The 26,207-nt window shown below is 46.7% G+C and overlaps 1 protein-coding gene across 2 annotated transcripts in view; it reads right to left on the bottom strand.

Annotated features, from left to right (window-relative positions):
* Positions 1-26,207, bottom strand: part of nrp2a (neuropilin 2a) — a 65,436-nt gene that overhangs the window by 24,430 nt on the left and 14,799 nt on the right. For both annotated transcript variants that reach the window (XM_014151294.3, XM_014151295.3), the window contains exons 3-8: positions 20,172-20,353; positions 14,771-15,001; positions 12,814-12,969; positions 12,301-12,470; positions 9,870-10,025; positions 424-568 (exon numbers count right to left, since the gene is read on the bottom strand). In XM_014151294.3, the coding sequence (XP_014006769.3) occupies positions 424-568; positions 9,870-10,025; positions 12,301-12,470; positions 12,814-12,969; positions 14,771-15,001; positions 20,172-20,353 (1,040 nt within the window). The remainder of the gene's footprint in view (positions 1-423; positions 569-9,869; positions 10,026-12,300; positions 12,471-12,813; positions 12,970-14,770; positions 15,002-20,171; positions 20,354-26,207) is intronic.

The following is a 26,207-nucleotide window of genomic DNA, read 5'->3' as shown; positions in this document are numbered from 1 at the left end:
TGAGAGAGAAAATGGAAGTGAGAAAATAATGATCACGAGGGAGAAAGGAGGAGAAAGAGGAAGGAGAGCAGAAACATAGTAGAAAGATAGAGAGAGTGAGCGTGAGAGAAGAGGCGAATACGGAGGAGGGAGGGATTGGAGACGCGCTGGCTGGCTGAGAACGGAGTAAAACTTTGATTAGACTAATGCTCTGGTTGCTGTCGGGAGTTCTTATGTGTGCGTGTGTGAGTGTGTGTGCGCTCATGTTACTGCGTAGTTAATGCATAAACTGGCTGGCGTTTCTTCTAAGGGGATTCTTTACGTTTCTTCACTGACAGAGCAGGAGATGCCAGAAACACATTTTGTCTCTCCAAAGAAAATGACTCTGTTTTGATGTGCAGTGGGACAGAGGATAGAATGTAGCTCTCTCACACACACACACACCTATGATCTGACAGCCGTAGAGTTCGAAGCGCAGGGCAATGCCGCTCTTCCAGCTCTGAGGCCGGATGCGTACGAAGCGGGCTAAGACCGGCTGGGGTACGCGGTTCAGCACCACCTCAGACGGGTCTGTGTTAGCATGGAATATCTGGAGAACAACACAGAGAGGGGTACATGGTTAGACTTTTATACCAATCAAAAGATCTCACACACATTTTATACCACACACACACAAAGGCCAAAGACTGACAGAAGTGGAGAGCCTTTGTTGCTGCCCGATGCATCAGCCGGCGTGATGGGGATGAGTGAATGAGTGAGTGACACAGTGAAAGGAGATGATTGCTGTGCTCGATTTCTTGACCGTAAATCGCTCAGGATAAGAGCGTCTAGTGAATGACCAACATGTAAATGTAAATGAAATCAGTGTGCTGCATGTGTGTGGAGCTAGGAGATGTGCATGTCAAAAGGAGGGGATGCTGTCCTCGCATTGCAAACAATAATCTTGGGAAAAGTGAAGAAGTGTGCGAGCAAGTCAGAGTAAATGTTTCAGCCACATACTATCTTCAGTTCTCTCTCTCTTTCTCTCACTCGCTCGCTCTCTGCCACACACACACACACATCCATAGCCCGCAGTGTGAGTCTCGCTTCGCTGCACACACACAGAGCCCCAGCTAAGCACAGACAACCTAAACACAGATCCAATGACACCCACCCAGCTGTCTGTGTTTGTGGGGCAAAAGGTGAGGGCTGGTAGGGGTTTGGAAGGGCAGACACACACACACACACACACACACACACACACACACACACACACACACACACACACACACACACACACACACACACACACGAACACACACACACCCACACTCCCCTTCCCACACCACCCACGCACACTACCACCCTGGGGGGGACTGAACAGTGGACAGAAATGCTCGAGGGACATGACAGGGCAAGGTCGGACAGGATTGGGTGTTCTGTAAAAGTAACAGGATGTCTCTGCAGGAGGGCAGGACATGACCACGGACAACTTCCTGTGGCATCCGCCCCAAACGTCCGCCCACAAACGTCCGCCACCCTCCTTACACTTCCCTTCCTCTCCTGACCCCTCAGGGAGAGAGGTTAGAGGATACATGTGACTATAGGAGGAGCCTCTTCCTGTTCAGGGGAAGGACACAGACAGACAACAGACAGATAGATCATGCTGGTGGGAGGAGACGTCTGACCCACCTCATGTCCGATCCCTCTATCTGGCCTGGAGGTCTTCCACCAACCCCACCCCATCAAAACACCTCCATAACAACTCCATTCCTCTCTCTCTCTCTCTCTCTCTCTTTCCATCGCTCCCTCTATCTGGCCTGGAGGTCTTCCACCAACCCCACCCCATCAAAACACCTCCATAACAACTCCATTCCTCTCTCTCTCTCTCTCTCTCTCTCTTTCCATCGCTCCCTCTATCTGGCCTGGAGGTCTTCCACCAACCCCACCCCATCAAAACACCTCCATAACAACTCCATTCCTCTCTCTCTCTCTCTCTCTCTCTTTCCATCGATCCCTCTATCTGGCCTGGAGGTCTTCCACCAACCCCACCCCATCAAAACACCTCCATAACAACTCCATTCCTCTCTCTCTCTCTCTCTCTCTCTTTCCATCGATCCCTCTATCTGGCCTGGAGGTCTTCCACCAACCCCACCCCATCAAAACACCTCCATAACAACTCCATTCCTCTCTCTCTCTCTCTCTCTCTCTTTCCATCGATCCCTCTATCTGGCCTGGAGGTCTTCCACCAACCCCACCCCATCAAAACACCTCCATAACAACTCCATTCCTCTCTCTCTCTCTCTCTCTCTCTTTCCATCGATCCCTCTATCTGGCCTGGAGGTCTTCCACCAACCCCACCCCATCAAAACACCTCCATAACAACTCCATTCCTCTCTCTCTCTCTCTTTCCATCGCTCTCCCCCATCCCTCTCTCCGCTCTCTATCCATCTCCCCCTCTTCCTCTCAAGTGAGGCTCATTGCCTGAAACCACAAGACCGTCTTCTGGCATGTGATAACACCCCCCCCCCCCCCCCCCCCATGAGAAAGAAAGACAAACAAACTTCGATAAGAGGAAGTATGAGCCCTAAACTCACTCCAAGTGACAGTTATAACGGTTCATTTACAGTTAGAACAAGTGTGGACTGTCCAACTCCAGATATAAGAGGAAGTCAGAGGAAGAAAGGACCACAGATAAAAGCTTAATATCAGTTAAAACAGACACTGTCTGTGTTCCAAATGGGACTCTATTTCCTATGTAGTGCACTACATTTGACCAGGGCCCTACAAAGGCAATAGGGTTCCATTTGGGACAAAGACACTGTAGAAACATGTATTGTGGCCCAAGATGCACCAGATAGACAGCCAGGCGTTACACCAACTGACCACAGAGGGTGCCAGAGCTAAAGGTTTTAATAAGGTTTATTTAAAGCAATGTTTTTTGCATGAAATGCAGGCCTATTGTCATATGCAATGTAGGCCTATAGTCAAATACTTGAATGCGCTTTCAATCTGTCTCTTTCGCTCTTCTCCTTTGTGTCTGGGTCTATGGTCATTCTCTTGCTTTCCCTCTCTCTATCCTTCCTTGTCTTTCCTTCTCTCAGACTATTTGTATTATATTTTCCCGTCTCATCTCTTCTCTCTCCTCTCTATGTATCTGAGGCTATAATCATTCTACCCACCATTCCTTCTCTCTCTCTCCCTCACTTTCACCCTCGCTACAGTGTTTTCAATCTCTCTCTCTCTCTTCCGGTCTTCCTCTCCCTGTGTCGGAGGCCACTCTGTCCCCCCGGTTTTGTTTGGCCCTGTGCACTGTGTGTGTGTGTGTCTGTGTGTTAACCTAACCCCCATGAGTCCAAACCACAAACTGTCCCCCAGAAGTAAACATAACCAGTTCTCACCTACTGCCAGATGGTGAAGAGATAATGTCACTTATCTTTTAACGGCCCAAACCACCATTCACCACACAGACTAGTCCTTAGACTTAAAACGACATTTTACAAATTCCTTTTTTCCACAAGGAAACTTCATTTTGTGATGTCAGGCACATTCAACAGACCTTTTTTTGTGTGGGGGGGGGGGGGGGGGCATGAGGGCTTTTAGAAAATAAACAAGGATATGAGAGAGGGAGAAAGAGAAAGAGAGCAATGGGGGTGGGGGATAGGAGGAGGAGAATCATGCTGCAGACATCCCCAGTCCCCTCCGTTTCCCCTTCCTCTCTCTAGTCACATCCTGACCCCTAACCCCTGACCTCAATATCCCTATCAGCAGGGTCAAAGGTCATTCAGCTCATTAGACACCTGGACATTTGCTGGAAACAGGTGAAGGGTCATAAAACTGTGTGTGTGTGTGTGTGTGTGTGTGTGTGTGTGTGTGTGTGTGTGTGTGTGTGTGTGTAAGAGTTGATGCTTGGATATATGTGTATATATGAGTGTCTATGAGTTCTTGTAAGAGCATGTGTACGCTCTATGTACATCATATGTGTTCAAGCAAATTACATGAGTGTGTTATTGTATGTGATGGTATGGGACGTGCCATTGTTGCTATGGCAGACTGTGGGTGTCATTCAGCCAGTTGTCTGGGCGAACTTTGTAATCTGCCTGACGACGGGAGGGAATAGGGGGGGAGTAACCAGTCTAGCTCCGCCCTTACTCAACACACAGGGCAAAGAGGGCTAAATAATTAACATTGTCATGTTGTCTCCTCATGTGGCAGGTCATGAAATGATAATGAACCCCCCAACGAAAATCTTACCCCACACTACCCTAGCACTCCTGCACCAGTTCACACACACACATATACACACCCTGGAACCCCTCCCACGTTTATGTGACGGTCAAATGCCTGGAGCGGATGGACACCGGCGGGACAGAGGCACCGTGGATATTTAACTATTGATGACCCTCCGGAGAAGAATGAGGTCACCGCGAAAGAGAGGGAGTGTGTGTGAGTGTGTGCAGAGTAGTGGAAGGAGATCGTGTCAGACTAGGCTGAGTCTCCCTGATGAAAACACTTCTCTAAAAACAAGATGGAGAGAAAACAGAGAATAACAAATGGAGACCTACCGTAGAGAGAGAGACAGAGAGAGAGAGAGGGAGAGAGATACAGTAGACAGAGAGAGAGAGAGAGAGGGAGAGAGATACAGTAGACAGAGAGAGAGAGAGAGAGGGAGAGAGATACAGTAGACAGAGAGACAGAGAGAGAGAGAGAGAGAGAGGGAGAGAGATACAGTAGACAGAGAAGCTCTACTCATCCTGAGATGATCTATTTGCCTTCTCTCTCTGTCCCTCCCTCTCTCTCTCTCTCTCTCTCTCTCCCTGTCCCGGTGCTTTTGGCACACCGCTGCCATCTCTGCTGTGTTTCCCTTGAAACTGATGGCACCACAGGGAGATGTGGCCAAGCTCTGCACAAGACATTATTCTCTCTGTCGCTCTTTCGATCCATCCCCCTCCCTCCCTCCCTCCCTCCCTCCTGCCCTCCTTTTCCTCGCTCCGTATGAAGATGTTGACAGTAGGGATTGGTTCCAACTGGCTGCTCTCCACTAGTGGCTTGAAGAGGAGGCCAGCAGGGCTGAGGAGTGTGTGGAGTGTGTGTGGATGCTGAGGTACAGCACTCCTTTGAAATGGTCTCCCACCCCCTCAAACAGTTGTTTCTGTCAATGTCTCCCACTCTGCCCCACTTCTCTCATTTCTCTCTCATCACACTGCAAGTGTGTGCGTGGGTTAGTGTGTGTGTGTGTGTGTGTGTTAGGTGTATGTGTGTCTACATGCGTATGTGTGTGTGTGTCTATGTGCTTGAGTGTGTAAACATGCCTGCGTATATGTTTGTGTGTGTGTGTCTACAGAGGGGGAAAAAAGTATTTGATCCCCTGCTGATTTTGTACGTTTGCCCACTGACAAAGAAATGATCAGTCTATAATTTTAATGGTAGGTTTATTTGAACAGTGAGAGACAGAATAACAACAACAAAAAATCCAGAAAAACGCATGTCAAAAATGTTATAAAATGATTTGCATTTTATTGAGGGATTTAAGTATTTGACCCCTCTGCAAAACATGACTTAGTACTTGGTGGCAAAACCCTTGTTGGCAATCACAGAGGTCAGACGTTTTTTTGTAGTTGGCCACCAGGTTTGCACACATCTCAGGAGGGATTTTGTCCCACTCCTCTTTGCAGATCTTCTCCAAGTCATTAAGGTTTTGATGCTGACATTTGGCAACTCGAACCTTCAGCTCCCTCCACAGATTTTCTATGGGATTAAGGTCTGGAGACTGGCTAGGCCACTCCAGGACCTTAATGTGCTTCTTCTTGAGCCACTCCTTTGTCGCCTTGGCCATGTGTTTTGGGTCATTGTCATGCTGGAATACCCATCCACGACCCATTTAATGCCCTGGCTGAGGGAAGGAGGTTCTCACCAAAGATTTGACGGTACATGGCCCCGTCCATTGTCCCTTTGATGCGGTGAAGTTGTCCTGTCCCCTTAACAGAAAAACACCCCCAAAGCATAATGTTTCCACCTCCATATTTGACGGTGGGGATGGTGTTCTTGGGGTCATAGGCAGCATTCCTCCTCCTCCAAACACGGCGAGTTGAGTTGATGCCAAAGAGCTCCATTTTGGTCTCATCTGACGACAACACTTTCACCCAGTTGTCCTCTGAATCATTCAGAAGTTCATTGGCAAACTTCAGACGGGCATGTATTTGAATTCTTGAGCAGGGGGACCTTGCGGGCGCTGCAGGATTTCAGTCCTTCACGGCGTAGTGTGTTACCAATTGTTTTCTTGGTGACTATGGTCCCAGCTGTTTTGAGATCATTGACAAGATCTTCCCGCGTAGTTCTGGGCTGATTCCTCACCGTTGTCATGATCATTGCAACCCCACGAGGTAAGATCTTGCATGGAGCCCCAAGCCGAAGGATATTGACAGTTCTTTTGTGTTTCTTCCATTTGCGAATAATCGCACCAAATGTTGTCACCTTCTCACCAAGCTGCTTGGCGATGGTCTTGTAGCCCATTCCAGCCTTGTGTAGGTCTACAATCTTGTCCCTGACATCCTTGGAGAGCTCTTTGGTCTTGGCCATGGTGGAGAGTTTGGAATCTGATTGATTGATTGCTTCTGTGGACAGGTGTCTTTTTTACAGGTAACAAGCTGCGGTTAGGAGCACTCCCTTTAAGAGTGTGCTCCTAATCTCAGCTCGTTACCTGTATAAAAGACACCTGGGAGCCAGAAATCTTTCTGATTGAGAGGGGGTCAAATACTTATTTCCCTCATTAAAATGCAAATCAATTTATAACATTTTTGATATGCGTTTTTCTGGATTTTTTTGTTGTTATTGTCTCTCAATGTTCAAATAAACCTACCATTAAAATTATAGACTGATCATTTCTTTGTAAGTGGGCAAACGTACAAAATCAGCAGGGGATCAAATAGTTTCCCCCCCCACTGTATGTGTGAGTGCGTGTGTGTGTGTGTCTATGTGTGTGTGTGTGTGTGTCTGTGTGTGTGTGTGTGTGCCTGCATGTGTGCGTGTGAGTGAATGTGTGTGTGTGTGTGTGACTGAGAGTAACAGGCTGTAACTGCAGTATGGGCTGTTTTCCTCCCAGCTAACAGAGTGGCAGATTTAGCACAGTAAGACAGTGCATTTCCGCGACACACACCATGTCTGTTTATTATTTGGGCTAATGTGAATCCCTCATTCAGGCACAATGTGTGTGTGTGTGTGTGTGTGTGTGTGTGTGTGTGTGTGTGTGTGTGTGTGAGTGCGTGTGTGTGAGTGCATGTGTGTATATGTGTATGCGTGTGTGCATGTGTGTGTATATATATGTGTCTGCGTGTGTGCATGTGTGTGTGAGTGTGCCTGTATGTGTGTGTATGTCTGTGTGTATATGTGTCTGCGTGTGTGCATGTGTGTGTGAGTGTGCCTGTATGTGTGTGTGAGTGTGAATGTGTGTCAGAGTGCTGCTGATACACCACTCCTGTGTGTGTGAGTGTGAATGTGTGTGTGTGTGTGAGTGTGAGAGAGCTGTGACAAGTAACCATGTGCATGTGTGAGTAGCATGATGCCTATTTAATAAGTCACACATGCTCCAACAACACACTGCCAGTCACACACAGAGGAAGAGGAACAGCAATTTGGCAACAATGCTATGATGCCATTTCAGTCAGAATCATAGACGTGGGGTGTATTTACTAGGAACCAAACTGAAGCAAACAGGCTGAAACAGGAAGGGAGCCAACTGAGCTTTTCCAATAAGAATAGCTTCTTTTCTGTTTGCTACGGTGTGCACTAATGAATAAGACCCTGGTGCAACTTGTGTGATTCTTCAGATCTGCTTTATGAGAACTGCTGATGTTTCCAACCTTCTGTCGCTCACTACGGAACAATGACTAGAGACCTCCTGTTTCCATGTGTCGGCACCCTGCTCCCCACTGCTCACACACTCACACACACACACACACACACACACACACACACACACACACACACACACACACACACACACACACACACACACACACACACACACACACACACACACAACCTACAAAACACACACACACACAACCTACAAAACACACACACAAACACAACCTACAAAACACACACACACACACACACACACACACACTCACACTCACACACACACACACACACACACACACACACACACACACACACACACAACCTACAAAACACACACACACTCCGACACTCCCATAACCAGCCCATTAGTTTAGATAGAAACTAACTGTTAAATGACAATCAGAAGGGCAAATCTCCTTTCACTGCCATGCCCCCCATGGTGTTCCCTGGTTTAAACACTTAAAGGATCTCTAAGGGCTTAGGGCCTTAGGGCCAGGCTAACTCGAACTCTGTGTGTCTGTCTGCACGCCACCATTGTTGGATTAACCGTCACGGAACATTCATATGGACAGGGGACGTTGTAGCTTGTATGGATCCAGATAACGTCCACTGAGAGGGCATTGAAAGAGGTGGTTAGAATACGTATTATGACCAGTTTCTATGAGGTTTAGGGTGTGTGTGTGTGTGTATGTGTGTGTGTGTGTGTGTGTACCAGACCTGTGCGTATGTATGAACCAATAGAATCATCTAAAATGTACAAACCCCGCCCATCTATTTTAACCTACGTCTGGTATGCACAAACTGTATGTAAATGTGTGTTCTGGATATTATTAGACAGACTGTGACCCCCTGGTCAAAACTGATCTCCAGTCCAGACAGTCAGCTCTAAGGTCAGCGGTGGTGTGTGTACGGGGAGGGGTGGAATTTCCAGCTGTTTGAGTTTTTAATTTAATTCTAAATCCATTTCCTCAAATAATCGCCTCACAGACATTGTATGCCCCCCCACCATCACCCAAAGCTGAAACAGACAGACTGGGGCCCCAAAGGGAGATAAAAAAACAGATTACTCTCCCCCTCTCTACAGTCCACGGTGGCTTTAACATATACATATCTGGGTCAGAGTTCGCGTTTACATTGAGTATGATTATTAAATTCCTACCTTATCCCATTGACAAACGTAAACAAACTCAAGCACACACACACACACCTCTTCCACACTCCAGCTGTGTTTACAACCCCACTGGTGTGTGTGTGTGTGTGTGTGTGTGTGTGTGTGTGTGTGTGTGTGTGTGTGTGTGTGTGTGTGTGTGTGTGTGTGTGTGTGTGTGTGTGTGTGTGTGTGTGTGAAAGGATGATGAATAGCAGAGATAGATATGGGCACACAGTGGACTCTATTGTTCATGTTTGGCAGGATCCTCCCTCCTCACTCACTCTATCAGGAAGACACTTCATGGGATAGGGACATGACTCATGTCAATACACATTCCCAACAGGAATCTCAAAATAATTCCCAGTCATTCCCACAGTATCATCGGAAGAACAACAACAGAGCAGCCAACTCTCCTGGCCTCGATAACTGGGATATACTTCAGACAAATGAAGAAAAGTTTGAATCTGGTTTTAGTTTGTATATTTTATAAAACAGCCCCAATACAACAGCTTCAATACCTCCTCACTTAGAGACAAACTTCTCCCGTTTTCAATATGGTTAAAATGCTTAGGTCAATCACACAAGCTTAATATAGATTTGTCTTGGGAGCGGTGTACTTCTGTATTACACGACCCATGTGGGAATTACATTACATTTACATTTGAGTAATTTAAATGTCTGGATAAGACACGCTTATCCAGAGCGAATTGAACCAGCTAGTCTCTCAGTGGGTAAAACTGTTAGAAATTACGTCAATTTCTCATTCCTTACCATGTTGTTTCAACCAGTTCTGCAGTTGAAAGAACTGATATACAACCAACTGAGACTTTGAGAACTGGGTTCCACGTTTGGGTTCTAGCTTTCAGGTTCCAGGTGCTACATTGGGGTTTTAGATTACCTTGTGATTCTTGCCGTAGCGGTAAGTCATCCAGTCCTCTCCATTGGTGCTGACCTCCAACTTGAAGGTGGTCACATAGTAGGACTTCTGGGTCTCCTTGGAGACCGCTCCCTGGGTGGCGATGCCTGTCAGCACCTTGAGGAAGTGGAGGTCCACCTGGGAGAGAGAGAGAGAGAGGGAGAGAGAGAGGTGGAAGGGGGAAGAGAGGGGGAATGATAATGAGATCCATTTCAGAAGAAGCAGAAGATACATTTACATTTATTACCAAAAAAAAGGACAATTTATTTGATTTCAATTCTATTCTGCTCTATTCTACCTTCCTTTGTTTTTCCAGGCACAGAGAGAGAACGAGATACCAAGTAGGTAAGTTTATTGGTACAACAGAGATATGAAGTAACGATGAAGATCCTGCACTCCTTTGAGTCATATACCCACACAGATACTTCTAGACGTCACTGTCAGGTTAAGAGCTACAGTGGGAAGAAAAAGTATGTGAACCATTTGGAATTACCTGGATTTCTTCATAAATTGGTCATCAAATTTGATCTGATCTTCATCTAGGTCGGAACAATAGACAAACACAGTCTGCTTAAACTAATAACACGCAAACAATTATACGTTTTCATGTCTTGATTTAACACACCGTGTAAACATTCACAGTGCAGAGTGGGAAAAGTATGTGAACCCTTGCATTTAATAACTGGTTGACCCTTATTTGGCAGCAATAAACTCAACCAAACGTTTTCTGTAGTTGCGGATCAGACCTGCACAACGGTCAGGAGGAATTTTGGACCATTCATCTTTATAAAACTGTTTCAGTTGAGTAATATTCTTGGGATGTCTGGTGTGAACTGCTCTCTTGAGGTCATGCCACAGCATCGCAAATGGGTTTGAGGTCAGGACTCTGACTGGGCCACTCCAGAAGGCGTATTTTCTTCTGTTCAAGCCATTCTGTTGATGATTTAATTCTGTCCTTTGGGTCGTGGTCCTGTTGCATCACCCAACTTCTCTTGAGCTTCAATTGGCAGACAGATAGCCTTACATTCTCCTGCAAAATGTCTTGATAAACTTGGGAATTTATTTTTCCGTCGATGATAGCAAGCTGTCCAGTCCCTGAGGCAGCAAAGCAGCCCCAAACCATGATGCTCCCTCCACTATACTATACAGTTGGGATGAGGTTTTGATGTTGGTGTGTGTTGTGTGTTCCTTCCAAACATCTCAACTTTAGTTTCATCTGTCCACAGAATATTTTGCCAGAAGCGCCGTGGAACATCCAGGTGCTCTTTTGCGAACTTCAGAATGTTTTTTTTGGACAGCAGTGGCTTCTTCCGTGGTATCCTCCCGTGAACACCGTTCTTGTTTAGTGTTTTACATATTGTAGACTCATCAACAGAGATGTTAGCATGTTCCAGAGATTTCTGTAAGTCTTTAGCTGAGACTCTAGGATTCTTCTTAACCTCATAGAGCATTCTGTGCTGCAGTCATCTATGCAGGACGGCCACTCCTAGGGAGAATAGCAACAGTGCTGAACTTTCTCCATGTATAGACAATTTGTCTTACTGTGGACTGATGAACATCAAGGCTTTTAGAGATACTTTTGTAACCCTTTCCAGCTTTATGCAAGGCAACAATTCTTAATCTTAGGTCTTCTGAGATCTCTTTTGTTCGAGGCATGGTTCACATCAGGCAATGCTTCTTGTGAACAGCAAACTCACATTTTGTGAGTGTTTTTTTATAGGGCAGGGCAGCTCAAATCAACATCTCCAATCTTGTCTCATTGATTGGACTCCAGGTTAGCTGACTCCTAACTCCAATTAGCTTTTGGAGAAGTCATTAGCCTAGGGGTTCACATACTTTTTCCAACCTACACTGTGAATGTTTAAATGATGTATTCAATATAGACAAGAAAAAAACAATAATTTCTGTGTTATTAGTTTAAGCACACTGTGTTCGTCTATTGTTGTGACGAAGATGAAGATCAGATCAAATTTTATGACAAATGTATGCAGAAATCCAGGTAATTCCAAAGGGTTCACATACTTATTCTTGCCACTGTATGTCCATCTGTCAAATAGACAGGGGGGAGTGCTGCCAGGCCCTATGGGGCTGCTGTTGGGGAGGGAGAGCGAGATAAGGGAGAGGAGGTAAAAATCAATGGCACACTATTCCACTGCTAACAGCGCATTCCTGAGTAGCAAACTCATCTATCAAGTGACAGATAGCATCCTTCATCCGCTCCGCACACTGCATATTGTCAAAACAGTGTTTGATTGTTTTTGTGTGTGGTGGGGGAGGGTGTTTTGTGTGTGTGGTGGGGGAGGGTGTTTTGTGTGTGTGGTGGGGGAGGGTGTTTTGTGTGTGTGGTGGGGGAAGGTGTTTTGTGTGTGTGTGTGTGGGTCTCTCTCGCTGTGTCTCTTTTTGACTGTCTGACCTGGATGTACTCCTTGGTGCTGTCCTCACTGGGTGTCCAGGCGTTGTCGATGTTGTTGAGCCTGGCCTGGCGAGGGGACCAGCGGCCGTCGTAGAAGGAGGACGAGGCTGAGATCTGGTCATCCGAAATCTTCCCTGACTCCAGACCAAACGCTGTACTGCAGTGGAATGCTGTGGGGAGGGGGAGGGGGGGGGTAGAGAGGAAGAGAGAGAAAAAGGCCAGGTGAGGGAGGGTGTGGTTAGGAGAGAGAGAGTTTGGAGGAAAGAGGGGGACCAGAGTTAGAGGCGGAGAGAGACCAGAGGGAAAGAAAGAGAGAGAAGAGGGAGTGAAAGGGAGGCCAAGAGAAGTAGAGATAGAAAGTGACTATGAGGGCAATTAGGACACATATAGAACAGTAGAGGGAGCGAGAGATGGAAGGAAAGAGAGAAAAAGAAAGGGATATGGAATGCGAGAACAGGAGAACGAGAAAACGAAAGACAGACGGACAGACATAGAGAGAGGTGGGCTACTCACTATCGCTGACTTCTTTGTGTGTCATGTTGTAGCGAGCAGAGAAGCCGTCTTTGGCCACAGCCATGTCCGTGTGGAAGGACAGAGACAGCAGACCAGACGACGACTTGATCTCAGGAGGAATCTTAGTACCACAGTAACGACCAATCAGAGGGCCCACTGGAAACACACACAAATAGTTAGGAAGGATCTTCATTCAACATATACAGTATGTTTTCAGTGTTCGATATAAACAGATTTTTGTTTAACCTTTATTTAACTAGGCAAGTCAGTTAAGAACAAATTCTTATTTACAATGACGGCCTACCGGGGAACAGAGGGTTAACTGCCTTGTTCAGGGGCAGAACAACAGATTTTTACCTTGTCGAAGAAAATACTTGTAGACCTTGTAATATATTTATTTCACAAAATAAAATAAAAACTTGCACGTTTATTCGATATAAAATTATTCCTACACACCTGCAAAAAGAAAACTCGGATGCGTTTCCTATTTTTTATATATTTATTTCAGGATTTTAACATGTTTTATTAGCATCAGTGTATTTTCTGGAATGTGAGCATCTCCATTGAAAGTGCTTTTTAGTCCAGACATAGGCTTAAACCGGAGTAAGCATCTAATGAAAAAGCTGAAGGTCTGTGTCTCAGCGTGAGTCTCTCCATCTCGTGTGGTTTAGGCTGGGATTAAGACCCACTGTGGGGCAGACTTTAGATTATACACTGCTGTCACCCAATCTTCTCAATCCCACCCAATCCCACCCACCCTGCCAGGATTACAGACACACACACAATGTTCCTGAAGATTCCTCAAATCAGCTTTCCATTCCTTTCCTTCAGATCTAAAGACTCTTCAGTGTTCCGACTAATGTGCTTGATGGGGTTGGGCTCAATTCCATGTCAATTCAGTCAATCAAAGAAGTTAATTGAAATTCTTAATTCAAGTAATGAAAAATCCCTCGTTTAAAAAAAAAAATGAATTGGAATTTCAATGTATTTCAATGAATCTTGCCTCTCTTCTTTGAGTTGAAATGGAACTGATGCCCAATACTTTAGTTTTAGTCTAAAGTTTTAGTCTGTAAATGTAATGTTATTCCCACATGGGTCGTGTAATACAAAAGTACACCGCTCCCATAACTAATTTCTATTAAGCTTGTGTGATTGACCTAAGCATTTTAACCATATTGAAAATGGGAGTAGTTTGGCCCTAAGTGAGGAGGTATTAAAGCTGTTGTATTGGGGCCGCCATTTCAGATTTCAAATATTTGTGAGAGTCAAAATTCTCCTCTCTACTAATCTATCATCATCTTGCTCCCAGCCCCAGCGGTAGATACGAAGTGCTTTGATCCCGCTCTCCAGAGCTTTCTCCCGCTAGTGTGTTCCCCTTCCCTTCCTTTCCTCATCTCTCCTGATACCACTAGCATGTAGCTATGGTGCATTATGTAACTCCGCCCACAGGCGCCTCACCGCCACGGCAACCGATACCCCTCATACATGCACTCTCACTCTCGCTTCAGTGTGACGTTTCCCCTAGGTACAGATCTAGGATGAGCTTCCCCTCCCCCAATCCTAACCTTAACCATTTGTGAGAAAAATGCTAAACTGACCCAAGAACAGCATCTAGGGGCAACTTCACCATACTCCCTATTCCCAAACAGGAAGGAAGTGCTGTGTGACAAGGGCAGATTGAAACAAGGGGGAAGTAGGCCTGATGAAGGGGATGAATGGGAAACAAGCCATGGGAAAGGCCTAGTCCTGGGAGGTGTAGAATGGCTAATGCAGGAAGGGGCTACTTCCTGGATTGTTATTGAGACAAAGGCTGCAGGAAAAGCGCCATTGAGGTATTGTAGACGATGTGTGTGCGTGTGTGTTCAAATACATGCATGTGCCTCATCCAGTGTGTATGTGTGTGTATGAAAGTGTATGTGTACACATGCATATGTGTATGTGTCCGGTAAGCACTCACCCTGGGGCAGCCCGTCCCACACGTCCAGCCAGTCGTACTTGCAGTCTCCCTCTCCTGACAGCAGGGGATCATTCTCCAGGTCAAAGGTCAAGAAGGTCAGGGTCACGTCCATGTGGGGCGGAGTTATGATGATGTAAGAACATTCCAGGTTGTGGGGGTACTTGTCAGGGAAGCCAGGGGACTCGATCACTCCGTAAGGACTGGTGAAATTCCGGAAACAGAATTCCGATCCTGAGGAGAACACACACAGGACACAGACATGAGCAATTTATCACAGAAAAGCAATCTTTTTTTTTACTAGTAGGGAATTTTATTGAAGAAAAGACATTTGTCACTGCAAGACAGCAATAATAGAGTCCAGTTGCAGTTCACTGGGTGACACACGTTCACTTACACACACGCATGCACGCGCTCTCAGACAGGGCGGCAGGTACCCTAGCGGTTAGACCACTGGGCCTGCAACCTGAAGGTCGCTAGTTCAAATCCCCGAGCCGACAAGGTGAAAAATCTGCCGATCTGCCCTTGAGCAAGGCACTTAAGCCTGATTGGTCCAGGGTCGCAGTCAATAATGGCTGATCCCTGGCCGTCACCCCACTCGCCGAGGGTGTCTCAGGGGGAGTTGGGATATGCAAAAAAAAACACATTTCCATTTCACACCTCACACACGTACAGGTTACCCACTTGTACATGCAGCGAAACAGGACAAATATAAGCACCCCCATTTGACCTTTGACACACACGCCTCACCATAAACCTCATATTTGCCCCCACAACCCAGTAAGCTCTGCATTCACTCCCTTGCTTCAAAAAAAGAAAAACACATGCCAAATCAAACGGGAGTAAACTCGCTAAGCGGCCCGGCGTGTCGGCAGCTCATTAGCTATGCAGATTTATGCGCCCTGGGCTGGCTCACCTTGAGCTCTCGACAGATGTGCCTCCCATATAAACTTCCCCCTGAGTTACTGAGTGTTTATGGCCACGCACATTCTCTCTCTCTCTCTCTCTCTCTCTCTCTCTCTCTCGCTCTCATTTATTCAAAGCACTGATCATATATACTTGCACCTTACAATCCCCAAACTCTCTGTGTTCCCACCTCTCACACTCTCACTCTGTTCCTCTCTCTCTTTTCTTCTCCATCCTCTAGCTCTCTTGTTATTTAAAACATTGATGGGTCACACACATCGACAAGCTCTAACCAACAGCAATGGGATCGCAGGGACAGGTCATTGAAGTGTACTGTATATATTCTTGAGAGGCATGGCATACAGAAAGAGCAGCAAAGAGGAAGAGGCCTGGAAAGGAATACAATGGGAATAAAGGGGAAAGAGGGAATGGAAGACTAGATAAACAACAGCAAACAGACAAGGACTATACCCATCTTGGTGACTCCTAAAGCAAAGCCCTCCCCCTCGATCTGATATGACCTAGTACGACCGTACTTCAACCACATGTGGTCTGCCCCTAATTCACAACAACCACAGCCGTCACCACGGGGCAGTGTTTGAATGTTCTCTCTACGTGTCTCCAAAGGCCTTTGTGTGAGTGCGTGCGTACGTGTTTGCTTGCGCATGTGTGTTGTCCATCCGTGCATGTATGTGTGTGTGTGTGCGCGCGTGTTTGTGTCTCCTGTGACTCCATTGGTCAGTCAGACCCTCTCGTTTAACGAGTAGAGACAAGGCCAGTGTGATGCCTGCCTTCGCCAGTCACTATGCCGACCACACTGTTATAGACCTCGTGGAGATGGGGACTGCTGCCTTTCACCGCAGGGCGAGAGGAAACACACACACACACACACACACACACACACACACACACACAAGTCGAGGAGAAAGCCTGCCAAAGCACTACTCCGGCAAGGTCTACTACTGCTCATTGACTGGCCCTCACTGAATAGGGAATGTGTGTGTGTGTGTGTGTGTGTGTGTGTGTGTGTGTGTGTGTGTGTGTGTGTGTGTGTGTGTGTGTGTGTGTGTGTGTGTGTGTGTGTGTGTGTGTGTGTAGAAGAACATGCGTGACACTGTGAAAGTGTGCCAGTGTGTGTGTGATTGAATGAAAACACATACTATGTTCTGAACAGGTCTTGTGGTATATGATAGACAGGGTATGTGTTTATCAATGAAAGTGTGTGCGCGCCCGTGTGAAAGAGGGCTTCAATCACACCATTGCATGTCTACATTCGCCCAGTGTGTGTTACCACCCGTTTCGTGTGTGAGAGAGATGGTGTGTATGCATGAGTACTCTCCCTTTTGTTAGTCCTTATTAGTTCAACTATATGAACATTCCAAAAACAAGCCCCTCTTCCCCTCACACACACACACACACACACACACACACACAAAACATCTGATACAGCAGCCACTCGCCTGGCTTGCACATTTCACCACGAGCAGCCATTTGGCAAGAGCTGCCTGCCGGCAGGGGGTTGAGGAGGGGGGAGAGACGGAGGAGTGGAGGGGTGAGTGGGTGAGTTGCTGGGTAGAAACGCGTCGGGCGCTTTCCGCTCGAGTGGCTGACGGAGTAGTCTCTGCACATGTTGTCAGGGAATCCCCCCTCCCTCCCACGCTCCATTCCTTCCTCCCCCCATCCCTAGGAGGAATGCGTAGTCTGTTCATTCTCCCTCTGCCCTCTCCCCCTGTCTTCGTCTTCCTCTCCCTCTCCTCATGCACCTCATGCTGTGAGAGTTCACCTCCACGTTTGTGCACGTCTGTTGCACATCTCAACCTCTAACACTATCTTTCTCTCACTCTCCCACTCTCTCTTTCTCTCACTCTATCTTTCTCTCTCTCTGCCTCGCAGCCTACTCTTGCTAGAGTCAACCCAAGGGTTTCACGGAAATACACTTGAGGGGTGTGTGTTTGTGTGTCTGGATTCCAAAGGTGACCCTACAGACTGAGTTAGGGGGGGGACAGAGTCAACCATGACCCCAAGGGGAACCACAGAAAGATCAATCACGATTGGCTGCGCTAGCGCAAGAGGCTGGTGGAGGTCGCTTGGCGGGAAGTCTTCCCGCCGTAGCCGTGGTAACAGCGTCAGAGTAACAGTCACATGACAGGGGGCGGAGTGGGGGGCTGGTTTGGTATGAGGGGTTAATACACCAGTGTGCGTGAGAAAAGTAGGGCACAACAATAATGGGGGAGGGAGGGCAGTGGGTGTACTTCCACTACTGTGGGGTTAGGGTGCGGGTGTGGGGGTGGGGTGGGGTTGAAGGGTTGTTGTTTTGGGGCACACGCTCCCCCAGGGGGATGGGATGGGGGCTCAGGGGAAAAGGGATGAGGGAATACAGTTAAGGGTGAGAAGTCCAATATCTTATTGCTGTTTATTATCCCTGTATCCATTATTGGCACTGAACATAGGAAGGGGGGGTACAGTATACACGAACACATATGCATGTCTGCACACACACTCTGCTAACTTAACAGTGTATTCTCTGAGTGAAGCTACAACAGGCTCCTCATCATTAACCTTTGGTGCTGATGGCAGTCTAGGAAAAGAGATATACTGCAGGGTCGTGTTCATTTGGCACCAAATGGAAGGAAACAGACTGAAACAGGGAGGGACTATTACCTGGACTTGCCCAATAAGAAACACTGATTTTAGTTTCAGTTGCAAACTGTTTTTGAAACGTTTTCCATTGTGTGCCCTAATGAACACGACCCCGATCAGCGGCAAAAAGTAGGACTGAAGGGTCAGCCTCTGGCTGAGGACAACCGCCAGCCGGACAGACACACCTCCAAGCTGTGTATTGACCTAAGATCATATCTCCACTAGTGACGCACTCCTTCAAAACTCATACGGATGTATAAACACACACACTGCACGTGCACACAAATAAGACTAGAACACACGTCCCTTATGCACAAATATCAATGTAAATAAACAACAGCTCTCTCACTGGGGTGGCAGGCAGACTCTAATGTTCTCCCAGAACTCATAAAACTACTGGGTTTTGTGGAACGATTTGCCCCGAGCCTGACATGTTAAAACAAACAACCATGATGGGTGTAGGATGCAGAGGGAGAGCAGAGCACTCCAAAAACATACGCTCTGCATGTCGATCTCTCTCGCACAGAAACACACACACACTGAGCACGCACATCTATACGCCTACTTAAGACAAACAAAATCCTATAACGCCCAAGCACACTGTAACCACCCACGAACACATACCACACACGGACACCATTGTTTTTGCACCCCAAATGCATAGTAGGCTCTTGTTAAAACCACAGCAACAGCATACCCATCCATTCTGTTACAGAGTGTGTGTATGTGTGTATAATATTAGCCCTATCACATCGTCATATCATTGTGCTGGTGGCCTTGGTAACAGAGCGAAATGACAAAACTACTACCTGAATCCCACCCAAACAAATCAATCTCAATGGGATCTTACAAGCAACGCACAGCTCAATACAGAGTGTATCAGTATAGCTCAGTACAGTGAGTGTACTGTATGTCAAGTACACTTCCTCTTATGCACCATCGTTAAACTCAAATCCCAACTCAGCCTCACCCTACCCTCTCCCAATAATCGTCTCCTCACCGCCCGTAGCCCCTCTCAATCACTCTCCCCCATCCTGCCCCCTCCTCCTCACCATCTCCCTCTCACCCTTCCTCCCCCTCTAGATGAAGCAGATCCCAGGCCAGTTAAAAGAGGCCTTCCTGAGATGCTTTTCAGACAGGATGAAAAGAGCTAAAGGCTAAACCGTGTTTATTTTCCTCCCTGCCTCTCTTGAAGTGAATTGGTCTGGGAGTGTCGGGGTGAGTGTGAGGTTGCGAGGTGAGTGAGTGTGTGTATAGGTGTGCATGTGTGAGGTAGACGCCCCCACCTTAAGGTGAAGGTCATCATAGGTCCTTCTGCCCAAGGCATCCATAGCAAGAAGTCAGTCAGCCATCCATGTTCCACAAGGCTAGTTAGCTAGTTAGGGGAATGGCCACCCAGAGCCATTGGAGAGAGTTTGGCCATTGTGGTTTCAACCCCAAAATGTATTAGGATGAATTTAGATCACATTTACATGGTTTGATGAAAGGCATGTTAGCACCTCATGGGCAATGTTGACCAATAGCAGTCCACAGGTTTCCGAATGCACATTTTTATTGAATAAATCGAATGCTCAGAGGTAACAACTTGGCATCCATTTAAGATATGTCTCCATCCCAACCTATCAGTAACCAGTCAAACATCAACGTCCCAATCACGCAACGAATAACATCGCCCCCCCCCCCCCCCCCCCAATGATCAACAACCAATCAAAACACCCCAAATAAGAGCTCACCAGGCAGAATTAAAGAACTCACTCACCTGTCTTAAAGATCATGAACCCCCCCACCCCCCCTAAATAACAACCAATAAAAACGCCTCAATAACGAAGCGCCGGACATCATTTGAGAATTGGTTCACCTGTCCTGAAGATCTCGTAGCGCAGCGAGAAGCCAGCCCCCTGGTGGGCGTAGTCTGAGACAAACTTGATGTGCAGGGCAGTGCCAGAGGAGATGATGGCTGGAGGGGCGATGTTACTGCAGTGTTTACCCAGCAGCTCAGCCGAGTCCGAACCCCCATCACGGATCTCAATGAAGTCATACCTGAGAATGAGACACAGAGAATTTCATGAAAAATCCTTGAAATGCTTTTATGTGTGGTGTCCATATTAGGACAGCCTCAGGCTCAGCGGGAATTGATTCAATCTCAGCAGGAGTTGCCTCAGTCTCAGGAAGAGTTGTTCTAGTCTAATCCAAACTAAGGCTGTCCTAATATGGACATCGTACCTATGGATTTATTTCATCATGTATATGTTAAAAGAGGTGCTTTGAGAAGGATGTATTGATTTCAGGAGGATGTTGAATGGATGATTCAAGCTTAAAACCAAGGACAGAGAAGAATAGAGAAAAAACAGCTTTGGGGCTCAATGTGATTGAACTCTAGTCCATATGACCTTTGACCTAAGACCTATTGACCTCCCTGAACTAACCCAAATTCTTAACTGTCATTTCAGAGACAGAGAGAGGTGAAACTTGGACTCAGACAAATCCCACCTGCCTCTCCAAAATTAGCCAACTCAACAGAAACGAGTCGCTGACACTTGGGAGAGCTGGGAGAGGGGTCAAAGTACAGTGTGTGTGCTTGCATGACGGGCATGCGTGTGTGTTCTTCTACATTGAAGATCATAAGAAATCCCAGGACATAGTGTCTATAATACTTGTAATAAGCTCATAGTTGCGGTCACAACCTCCAAACAGTTGTCACTGACTAGTTGGATATTCATTTCCAGCATTTTTTTTATCAGGTTTTTGCTTGGCAGACCTTATATCTTTATTGGCATTAGTGAATAAAGTCATGAATGCAACTGTTTATATCAACTTGTAGCCATGGTTGTCCTGTAAGGAAAAGGGTAAAGCACTTCAATTTGAGGCTAAATGAGGGCAGAGCAAGCAGATTGATGAAAGTGGTGCATTTCAGCTTTTCCACAGTGGATTTCCTGGGACGGATAATGAATAAGCGTCCCAACTCTCCCTCTCTTGGATATGTGACGGAGCCGTCAAACAAGAGCTGTTGAAACAGTCTCACGTCTAACTACAATGAAAGGCCTTCAGCAGCCTTCAGCACAGCACTGGATCACTGTTCTGTGTTGGACCCACGTGTGCACACACACGCACACGCACACACACGCACACGCACACGCACACACACACCGCCACACACGCACACGCACACACACACACACACACCACACACACACACACACACGCGCACACAAACACACGCGCACACACACACACAAATAATACAGCCCCATACACAGTCATTGGGAGCAGGAATGTTTAGATTGACAGTCTCTAGAGATCAGTGTCCATCAACGGTGGTGCTGGGAACCTCATCGGGTGTGCACATATTTGTTCGAGCCCAGCACTAACACTCCTGATTTAACTCATCAAGGGCTTGATGATTTTGCTGATGAGTCGAGCGAAGTGTGTTTGTGCTGGGCTGGAACAAAAGCCTGCACAGGCCCAGGATCAAACTTCACTAATGAGAGGGCCTTGATCAAATTCACACACGTTCCTACCTAATGCTACATCACGGTGGCTATTAAAATAGGTTTACTCCAGAGATCCCTTGGTGAAGTTCAGAAAGCTAGCAATCCATGAGTGTGTGTGTGTGTGTGTGTGTGTGTACAAAGTATGTGTGTTTTTGGGCTGTAACTGACACATGCTTAAGTAAAATACACACACGCACACACACACTACAGTGTGTACGTAAATGATAAAAGGCCTGAGAAGGAAGTGAGAGCCTAATTAGGTTTTAATTGATTTGGGAGTGGGCTCTCTCGCCTGTCGTGGATTAGAAGCGATGACTGAGTGTTTTTCAGATGTGATTATTGACCTGAGCTCTCCGTCTCCCCAGGCCCTGATGAATACATGCATGAAGGCTGGCCGAGCGGGAGAACAGTCTCACACACACACACACACCCTCATCCCACTCTGTCTATTAGAGTTCACAGTGCATTTCCTGACTCCTTCCTCTCCCCCTTTTCCCTCACTATGTGACTGGGTCTTTCTGGGTTATGGAGTCCTGCTTGTTGGGACCCATGATGGTTTCCACCAGCTCTCCATAGAGGCTAGAAGAAACCCAAGGGGTGGGCAGTGGAAACTTCAGGAAGTCTTTCAGGGCTGTTGTTCGGCACCAGTCCAGACATGCCTTCTCTCCTCTACTCCTTTCCCCTCATCCTCCTCTCCTCCCCTCCACTGGCCCTGCTAATTACCTTTCACACCTTCCTTGTTTTTCTGGGACTTTTCTCCACCTCGGTGCATTCCCTACAGGCGCCAGGCCAAGGCCGCCCCTCAGACAGATAGCCTCGTCTGGGAGTGGGAGTGCACGTGTGTGCGTCCTTGCCTGTGCGCGTGTGTGTTTTGTGTGTGCGCTTGCATGTGTGTGTCTGGGAGAGGGAGACACAGCAACCACCCTGAAAACACCATGGTATAACGAGGGTGAAACCATTTCTCCTTACCGTTGGCCCCAGACTGTCAATCTCACCACTGAGAGCAACAACCAGAGTCTAGCCTAGTTCACTTCCACCCCTCTGTGGGATGAGTGTTGCACTTGACAAAAACGCAAATATCTGTTCCTCAAATAGTGGCATGGCAGGTGGAATCTACACTCACAACTGAACTGTGCAGTTTCTATTGAAAAAAAAAATGCTATTTTGAGGGGGATACAAAAAAAATGTGTGCGTGTGTTGCTTCCATTCCAGACAATATATATTTGATACCACCATTTCCTCCTAATCTAAAGTGCTCAACAACCACAGCTATATCAGGTGCTGATGGTCAACAACAGGACTGAGGCCCAGACGCAGACACTAAAATGAAGACTTTTTAGTCTGCCTAGCATAGAACCACCTCATGCACCTCATGTACGCCTAATAAGGCATAAGTGCCTCTGAAATATTAAGTAGACGCTGGGAGAGAAATCCCAACAGATTCCCGCGGCTGCCATCTTCAATCTGGCCTTAGAACAAATAGCTGAAATAGCACTCAGAGCAGCCATCTCTGAACCGTTGCTTACAGTTACAGATAGCTGATGTGCGTCCCAAAAGGCACCCTATTGGTTATGTAGTGCACTTATTTTGACCAGGGCCCATAGGGTGTGCACTATTTAGGGAATAGGGTGCCATTTGGGGCAGAGACTGGGGCTAAACCGCTAACAGCTAACCACAAAGAGTCAATATAGGCCTATAGGCTACAGCCCAAGGCTTTTTAAAGGGGCATCACCATCGATCCCGCCAGTCTGGTTGGTGTGAGTATCTACTGCTGGGATGCCCTGTATGACCTTCTTACATCGGTATTAAAAAATAGGTTTTTTTACCCTCCTCTCTTTGTCTGTCTTTCTCCCTCTCTCTCTCTCTAAGCATGAGAAAGCATAAAGACTATGGTCAATTGGAGTGATCGGTTGGTTGGCTATTAGTGTGGTCAAGTACACGTGACCGTAATGTGACCATGACTCAGTGACCATGACTTGTGAATCTGGGCAGATCAGACCTGAAGCAGTGGCCTCATTAATCTGCCCCCCCCCCCCTGCCCCATATACACATACACACAGTCTCCACGTCTATTGCCCATCAATTCCTCATTATAAGCGGAAAACAGCCATTGATCTGATTCCAACGGCTCCCATCTCCCCCCGGGGGGGTACAGCAGACACAGAGGATGATATCACACGCACACGTTGAACCTCTCTATTGTTACGCATCAATGGCACGTTCCCCTGTGATGAAACTAAGGGTACGTCCCAAGTGGCACCCCATTCCTTATGGGACCTGGTCAAAAGTAGTGCACGAAATAGGGAATAGTGTGCCATTTGGGACGCGACCTGGGGCACATTAGTACGGGGTGCCGTTTGAAAAGTTGAATGATCAATTCTACGGAGGAACATGCCTGCAGGCTCAACTAAATCGTCACCTTCCGTTGCCAATGAGGGCCCTGGGGCCCAAACCCAACAAAGATGACCTAATAAAAAAGGTTGGGTGGAAAATTGATCTTTGCGAAAGTGTGTGTCAGCTTTTATGGTGTGTGTACTGTGTAGGTGTGCCGTAAACGTCAATTAGTTTAATCCCACTGTGTGTAACCGATGTGAAATGGCTAGCTAGTTAGTGGGGTGCGCGCTAATAGCGTTTCAAACGGAGATGTCACTCGCTCTGAGACCTTGAAGTAGTTTTTGTGGAGCGATGGGTAACGATGCTTCAAGGGTGACTGTTGTCTACGTGTGCAGAGGGTCTCTGGTTCGAGCCCAGGTAGGGGTGAGGAGAGGGACGGAAGCTATACTGTTACATAATAAAACACTTCCAGGGCAGAGAGAGAGAGTTTATTCTTTTTGAACGTCTGTGAGTGTAATGTTTACTGTTCCTTTTTATTGTTTATTTCACTTTTGTTTATTATCTACTTTACTTGCTTTAGCAATGCTAACATATGTTTCCCATGCTAATGAAGCCATTGAATTGAATTGAGAGAGAAGAGAGGAGAGAGGAGAGAGAGAGAGAGAGAGAGAGAGAGAGAGAGAGAGAGAGAGAGAGAGAGAGAGAGAGAGAGAGAGAGAGGAGAGAGAGAGAGAGAGAGAGAGAGAGAGAGAGAGAGAGAGAGAGAGAGAGAGAGAGAGAGAGAGGGAGGAGAGAGAGAGAGAGAGAGAGAGAGAGAGAGAGAGAGGGAGAGGAGGGAGGGAGAGAGAGAGAGAGAGAGGGAGAGGGAGGGAGAGAGAGAGAGAGAGAGAGAGGGAGAGGGAGAGGGAGAGGGAGAGGGAGAGAGAGAGAGAGAGAGAGAGAGAGAGAGAGAGAGAGGGAGAGAGAGAGAGAGAGAGAGAGAGAGAGAGAGGGAGGGGAGGGAGAGGGAGAGGGAGAGGGAGAGGAGAGGGAGGGAGAGGGAGAGGGAGAGAGAGAGAGAGAGGGAGAGGGAGAGGGACAGCGCTAAGTAGAGAGTGGGATGCGCCTCCTTTTTTCAAGAGCGTCCTGGCCAAGATAGGCAACACCAAGTCATTACAAAAATGACAGACAAACAACATGAAAAACTACAAGTAATCTAGTAAAAACCATAGAATTCACAAGAGTATAACAAAATCAAAAACAGCTAATTAAAAACATTGACATGTCAGGGAATCAGCCTCAAGATCATTCATCAGTGATTTAAAAACACCAATCAGGACAAGTTCTTCCAGTTTAAAAGTATTTTGTAAGGCGTTCCAAGACGATGGAGCAGAGTACATAAAAGCCCTTTTACCAAATTCAGTTCGGACATATGGAACAGTTAGCAGGATAAAGTCCAGCGAACGAAGAGACGACCCACCACATTTCTGAACAATAAAAATGCTCAAATAAAAAGTTAGTAAACCCAAAATGGCTTTGTAAATAAAAGTATACCAGTGACTGAGCCTATGAGTGACTAGAGAAGGCCAGCCAACTCTGGTATATAAAGTGCAGTGGTGCGTAAGGGTTTTGCAGTTTAAAATAAATGTCAATGCTCCATGGTATAGGGTGTCAATTGATCTCAAACACTGAGCGGAAGCATTCATATATAAAATATCCCCATAGTCTAGTAAAGGCATAAATGTAGCTGATTCTAGCCTCCTTCTGGCTTCAAAAGAAAAACAGGCCTTATTCCTAAAATAAAATACCAATTTCAGCTTCAACTCTATTGTTAGTTGTTGAATATGCAATTTAAAAGAGAGGCTGTCGTCAATTAAAATTCCAAGATATTTATATGAGGTTATATGAGGTCCTGCACCCCATATCGGTATCATCCCTTCAGCCCTGGTCCCAGCCAATGGCAGACTGCATTAGAGATAACGGCTTGATATTTCACCTCAGCCATTTTTGCTTTTTTTTTCTCACATCAATCAACTCAAAAAGCCATTTGGCACCCTGCCGGACTCTGCCTGAAATGAAAGTCTGAATTA

This window comes from Salmo salar, chromosome 17 (assembly GCF_965601325.2).
Source record: "Salmo salar chromosome 17, fSalSal1, whole genome shotgun sequence".
Lineage (NCBI taxonomy): Eukaryota > Metazoa > Chordata > Actinopteri > Salmoniformes > Salmonidae > Salmo > Salmo salar.
This window is presented reverse-complemented; position numbering and strand designations above follow the sequence as displayed.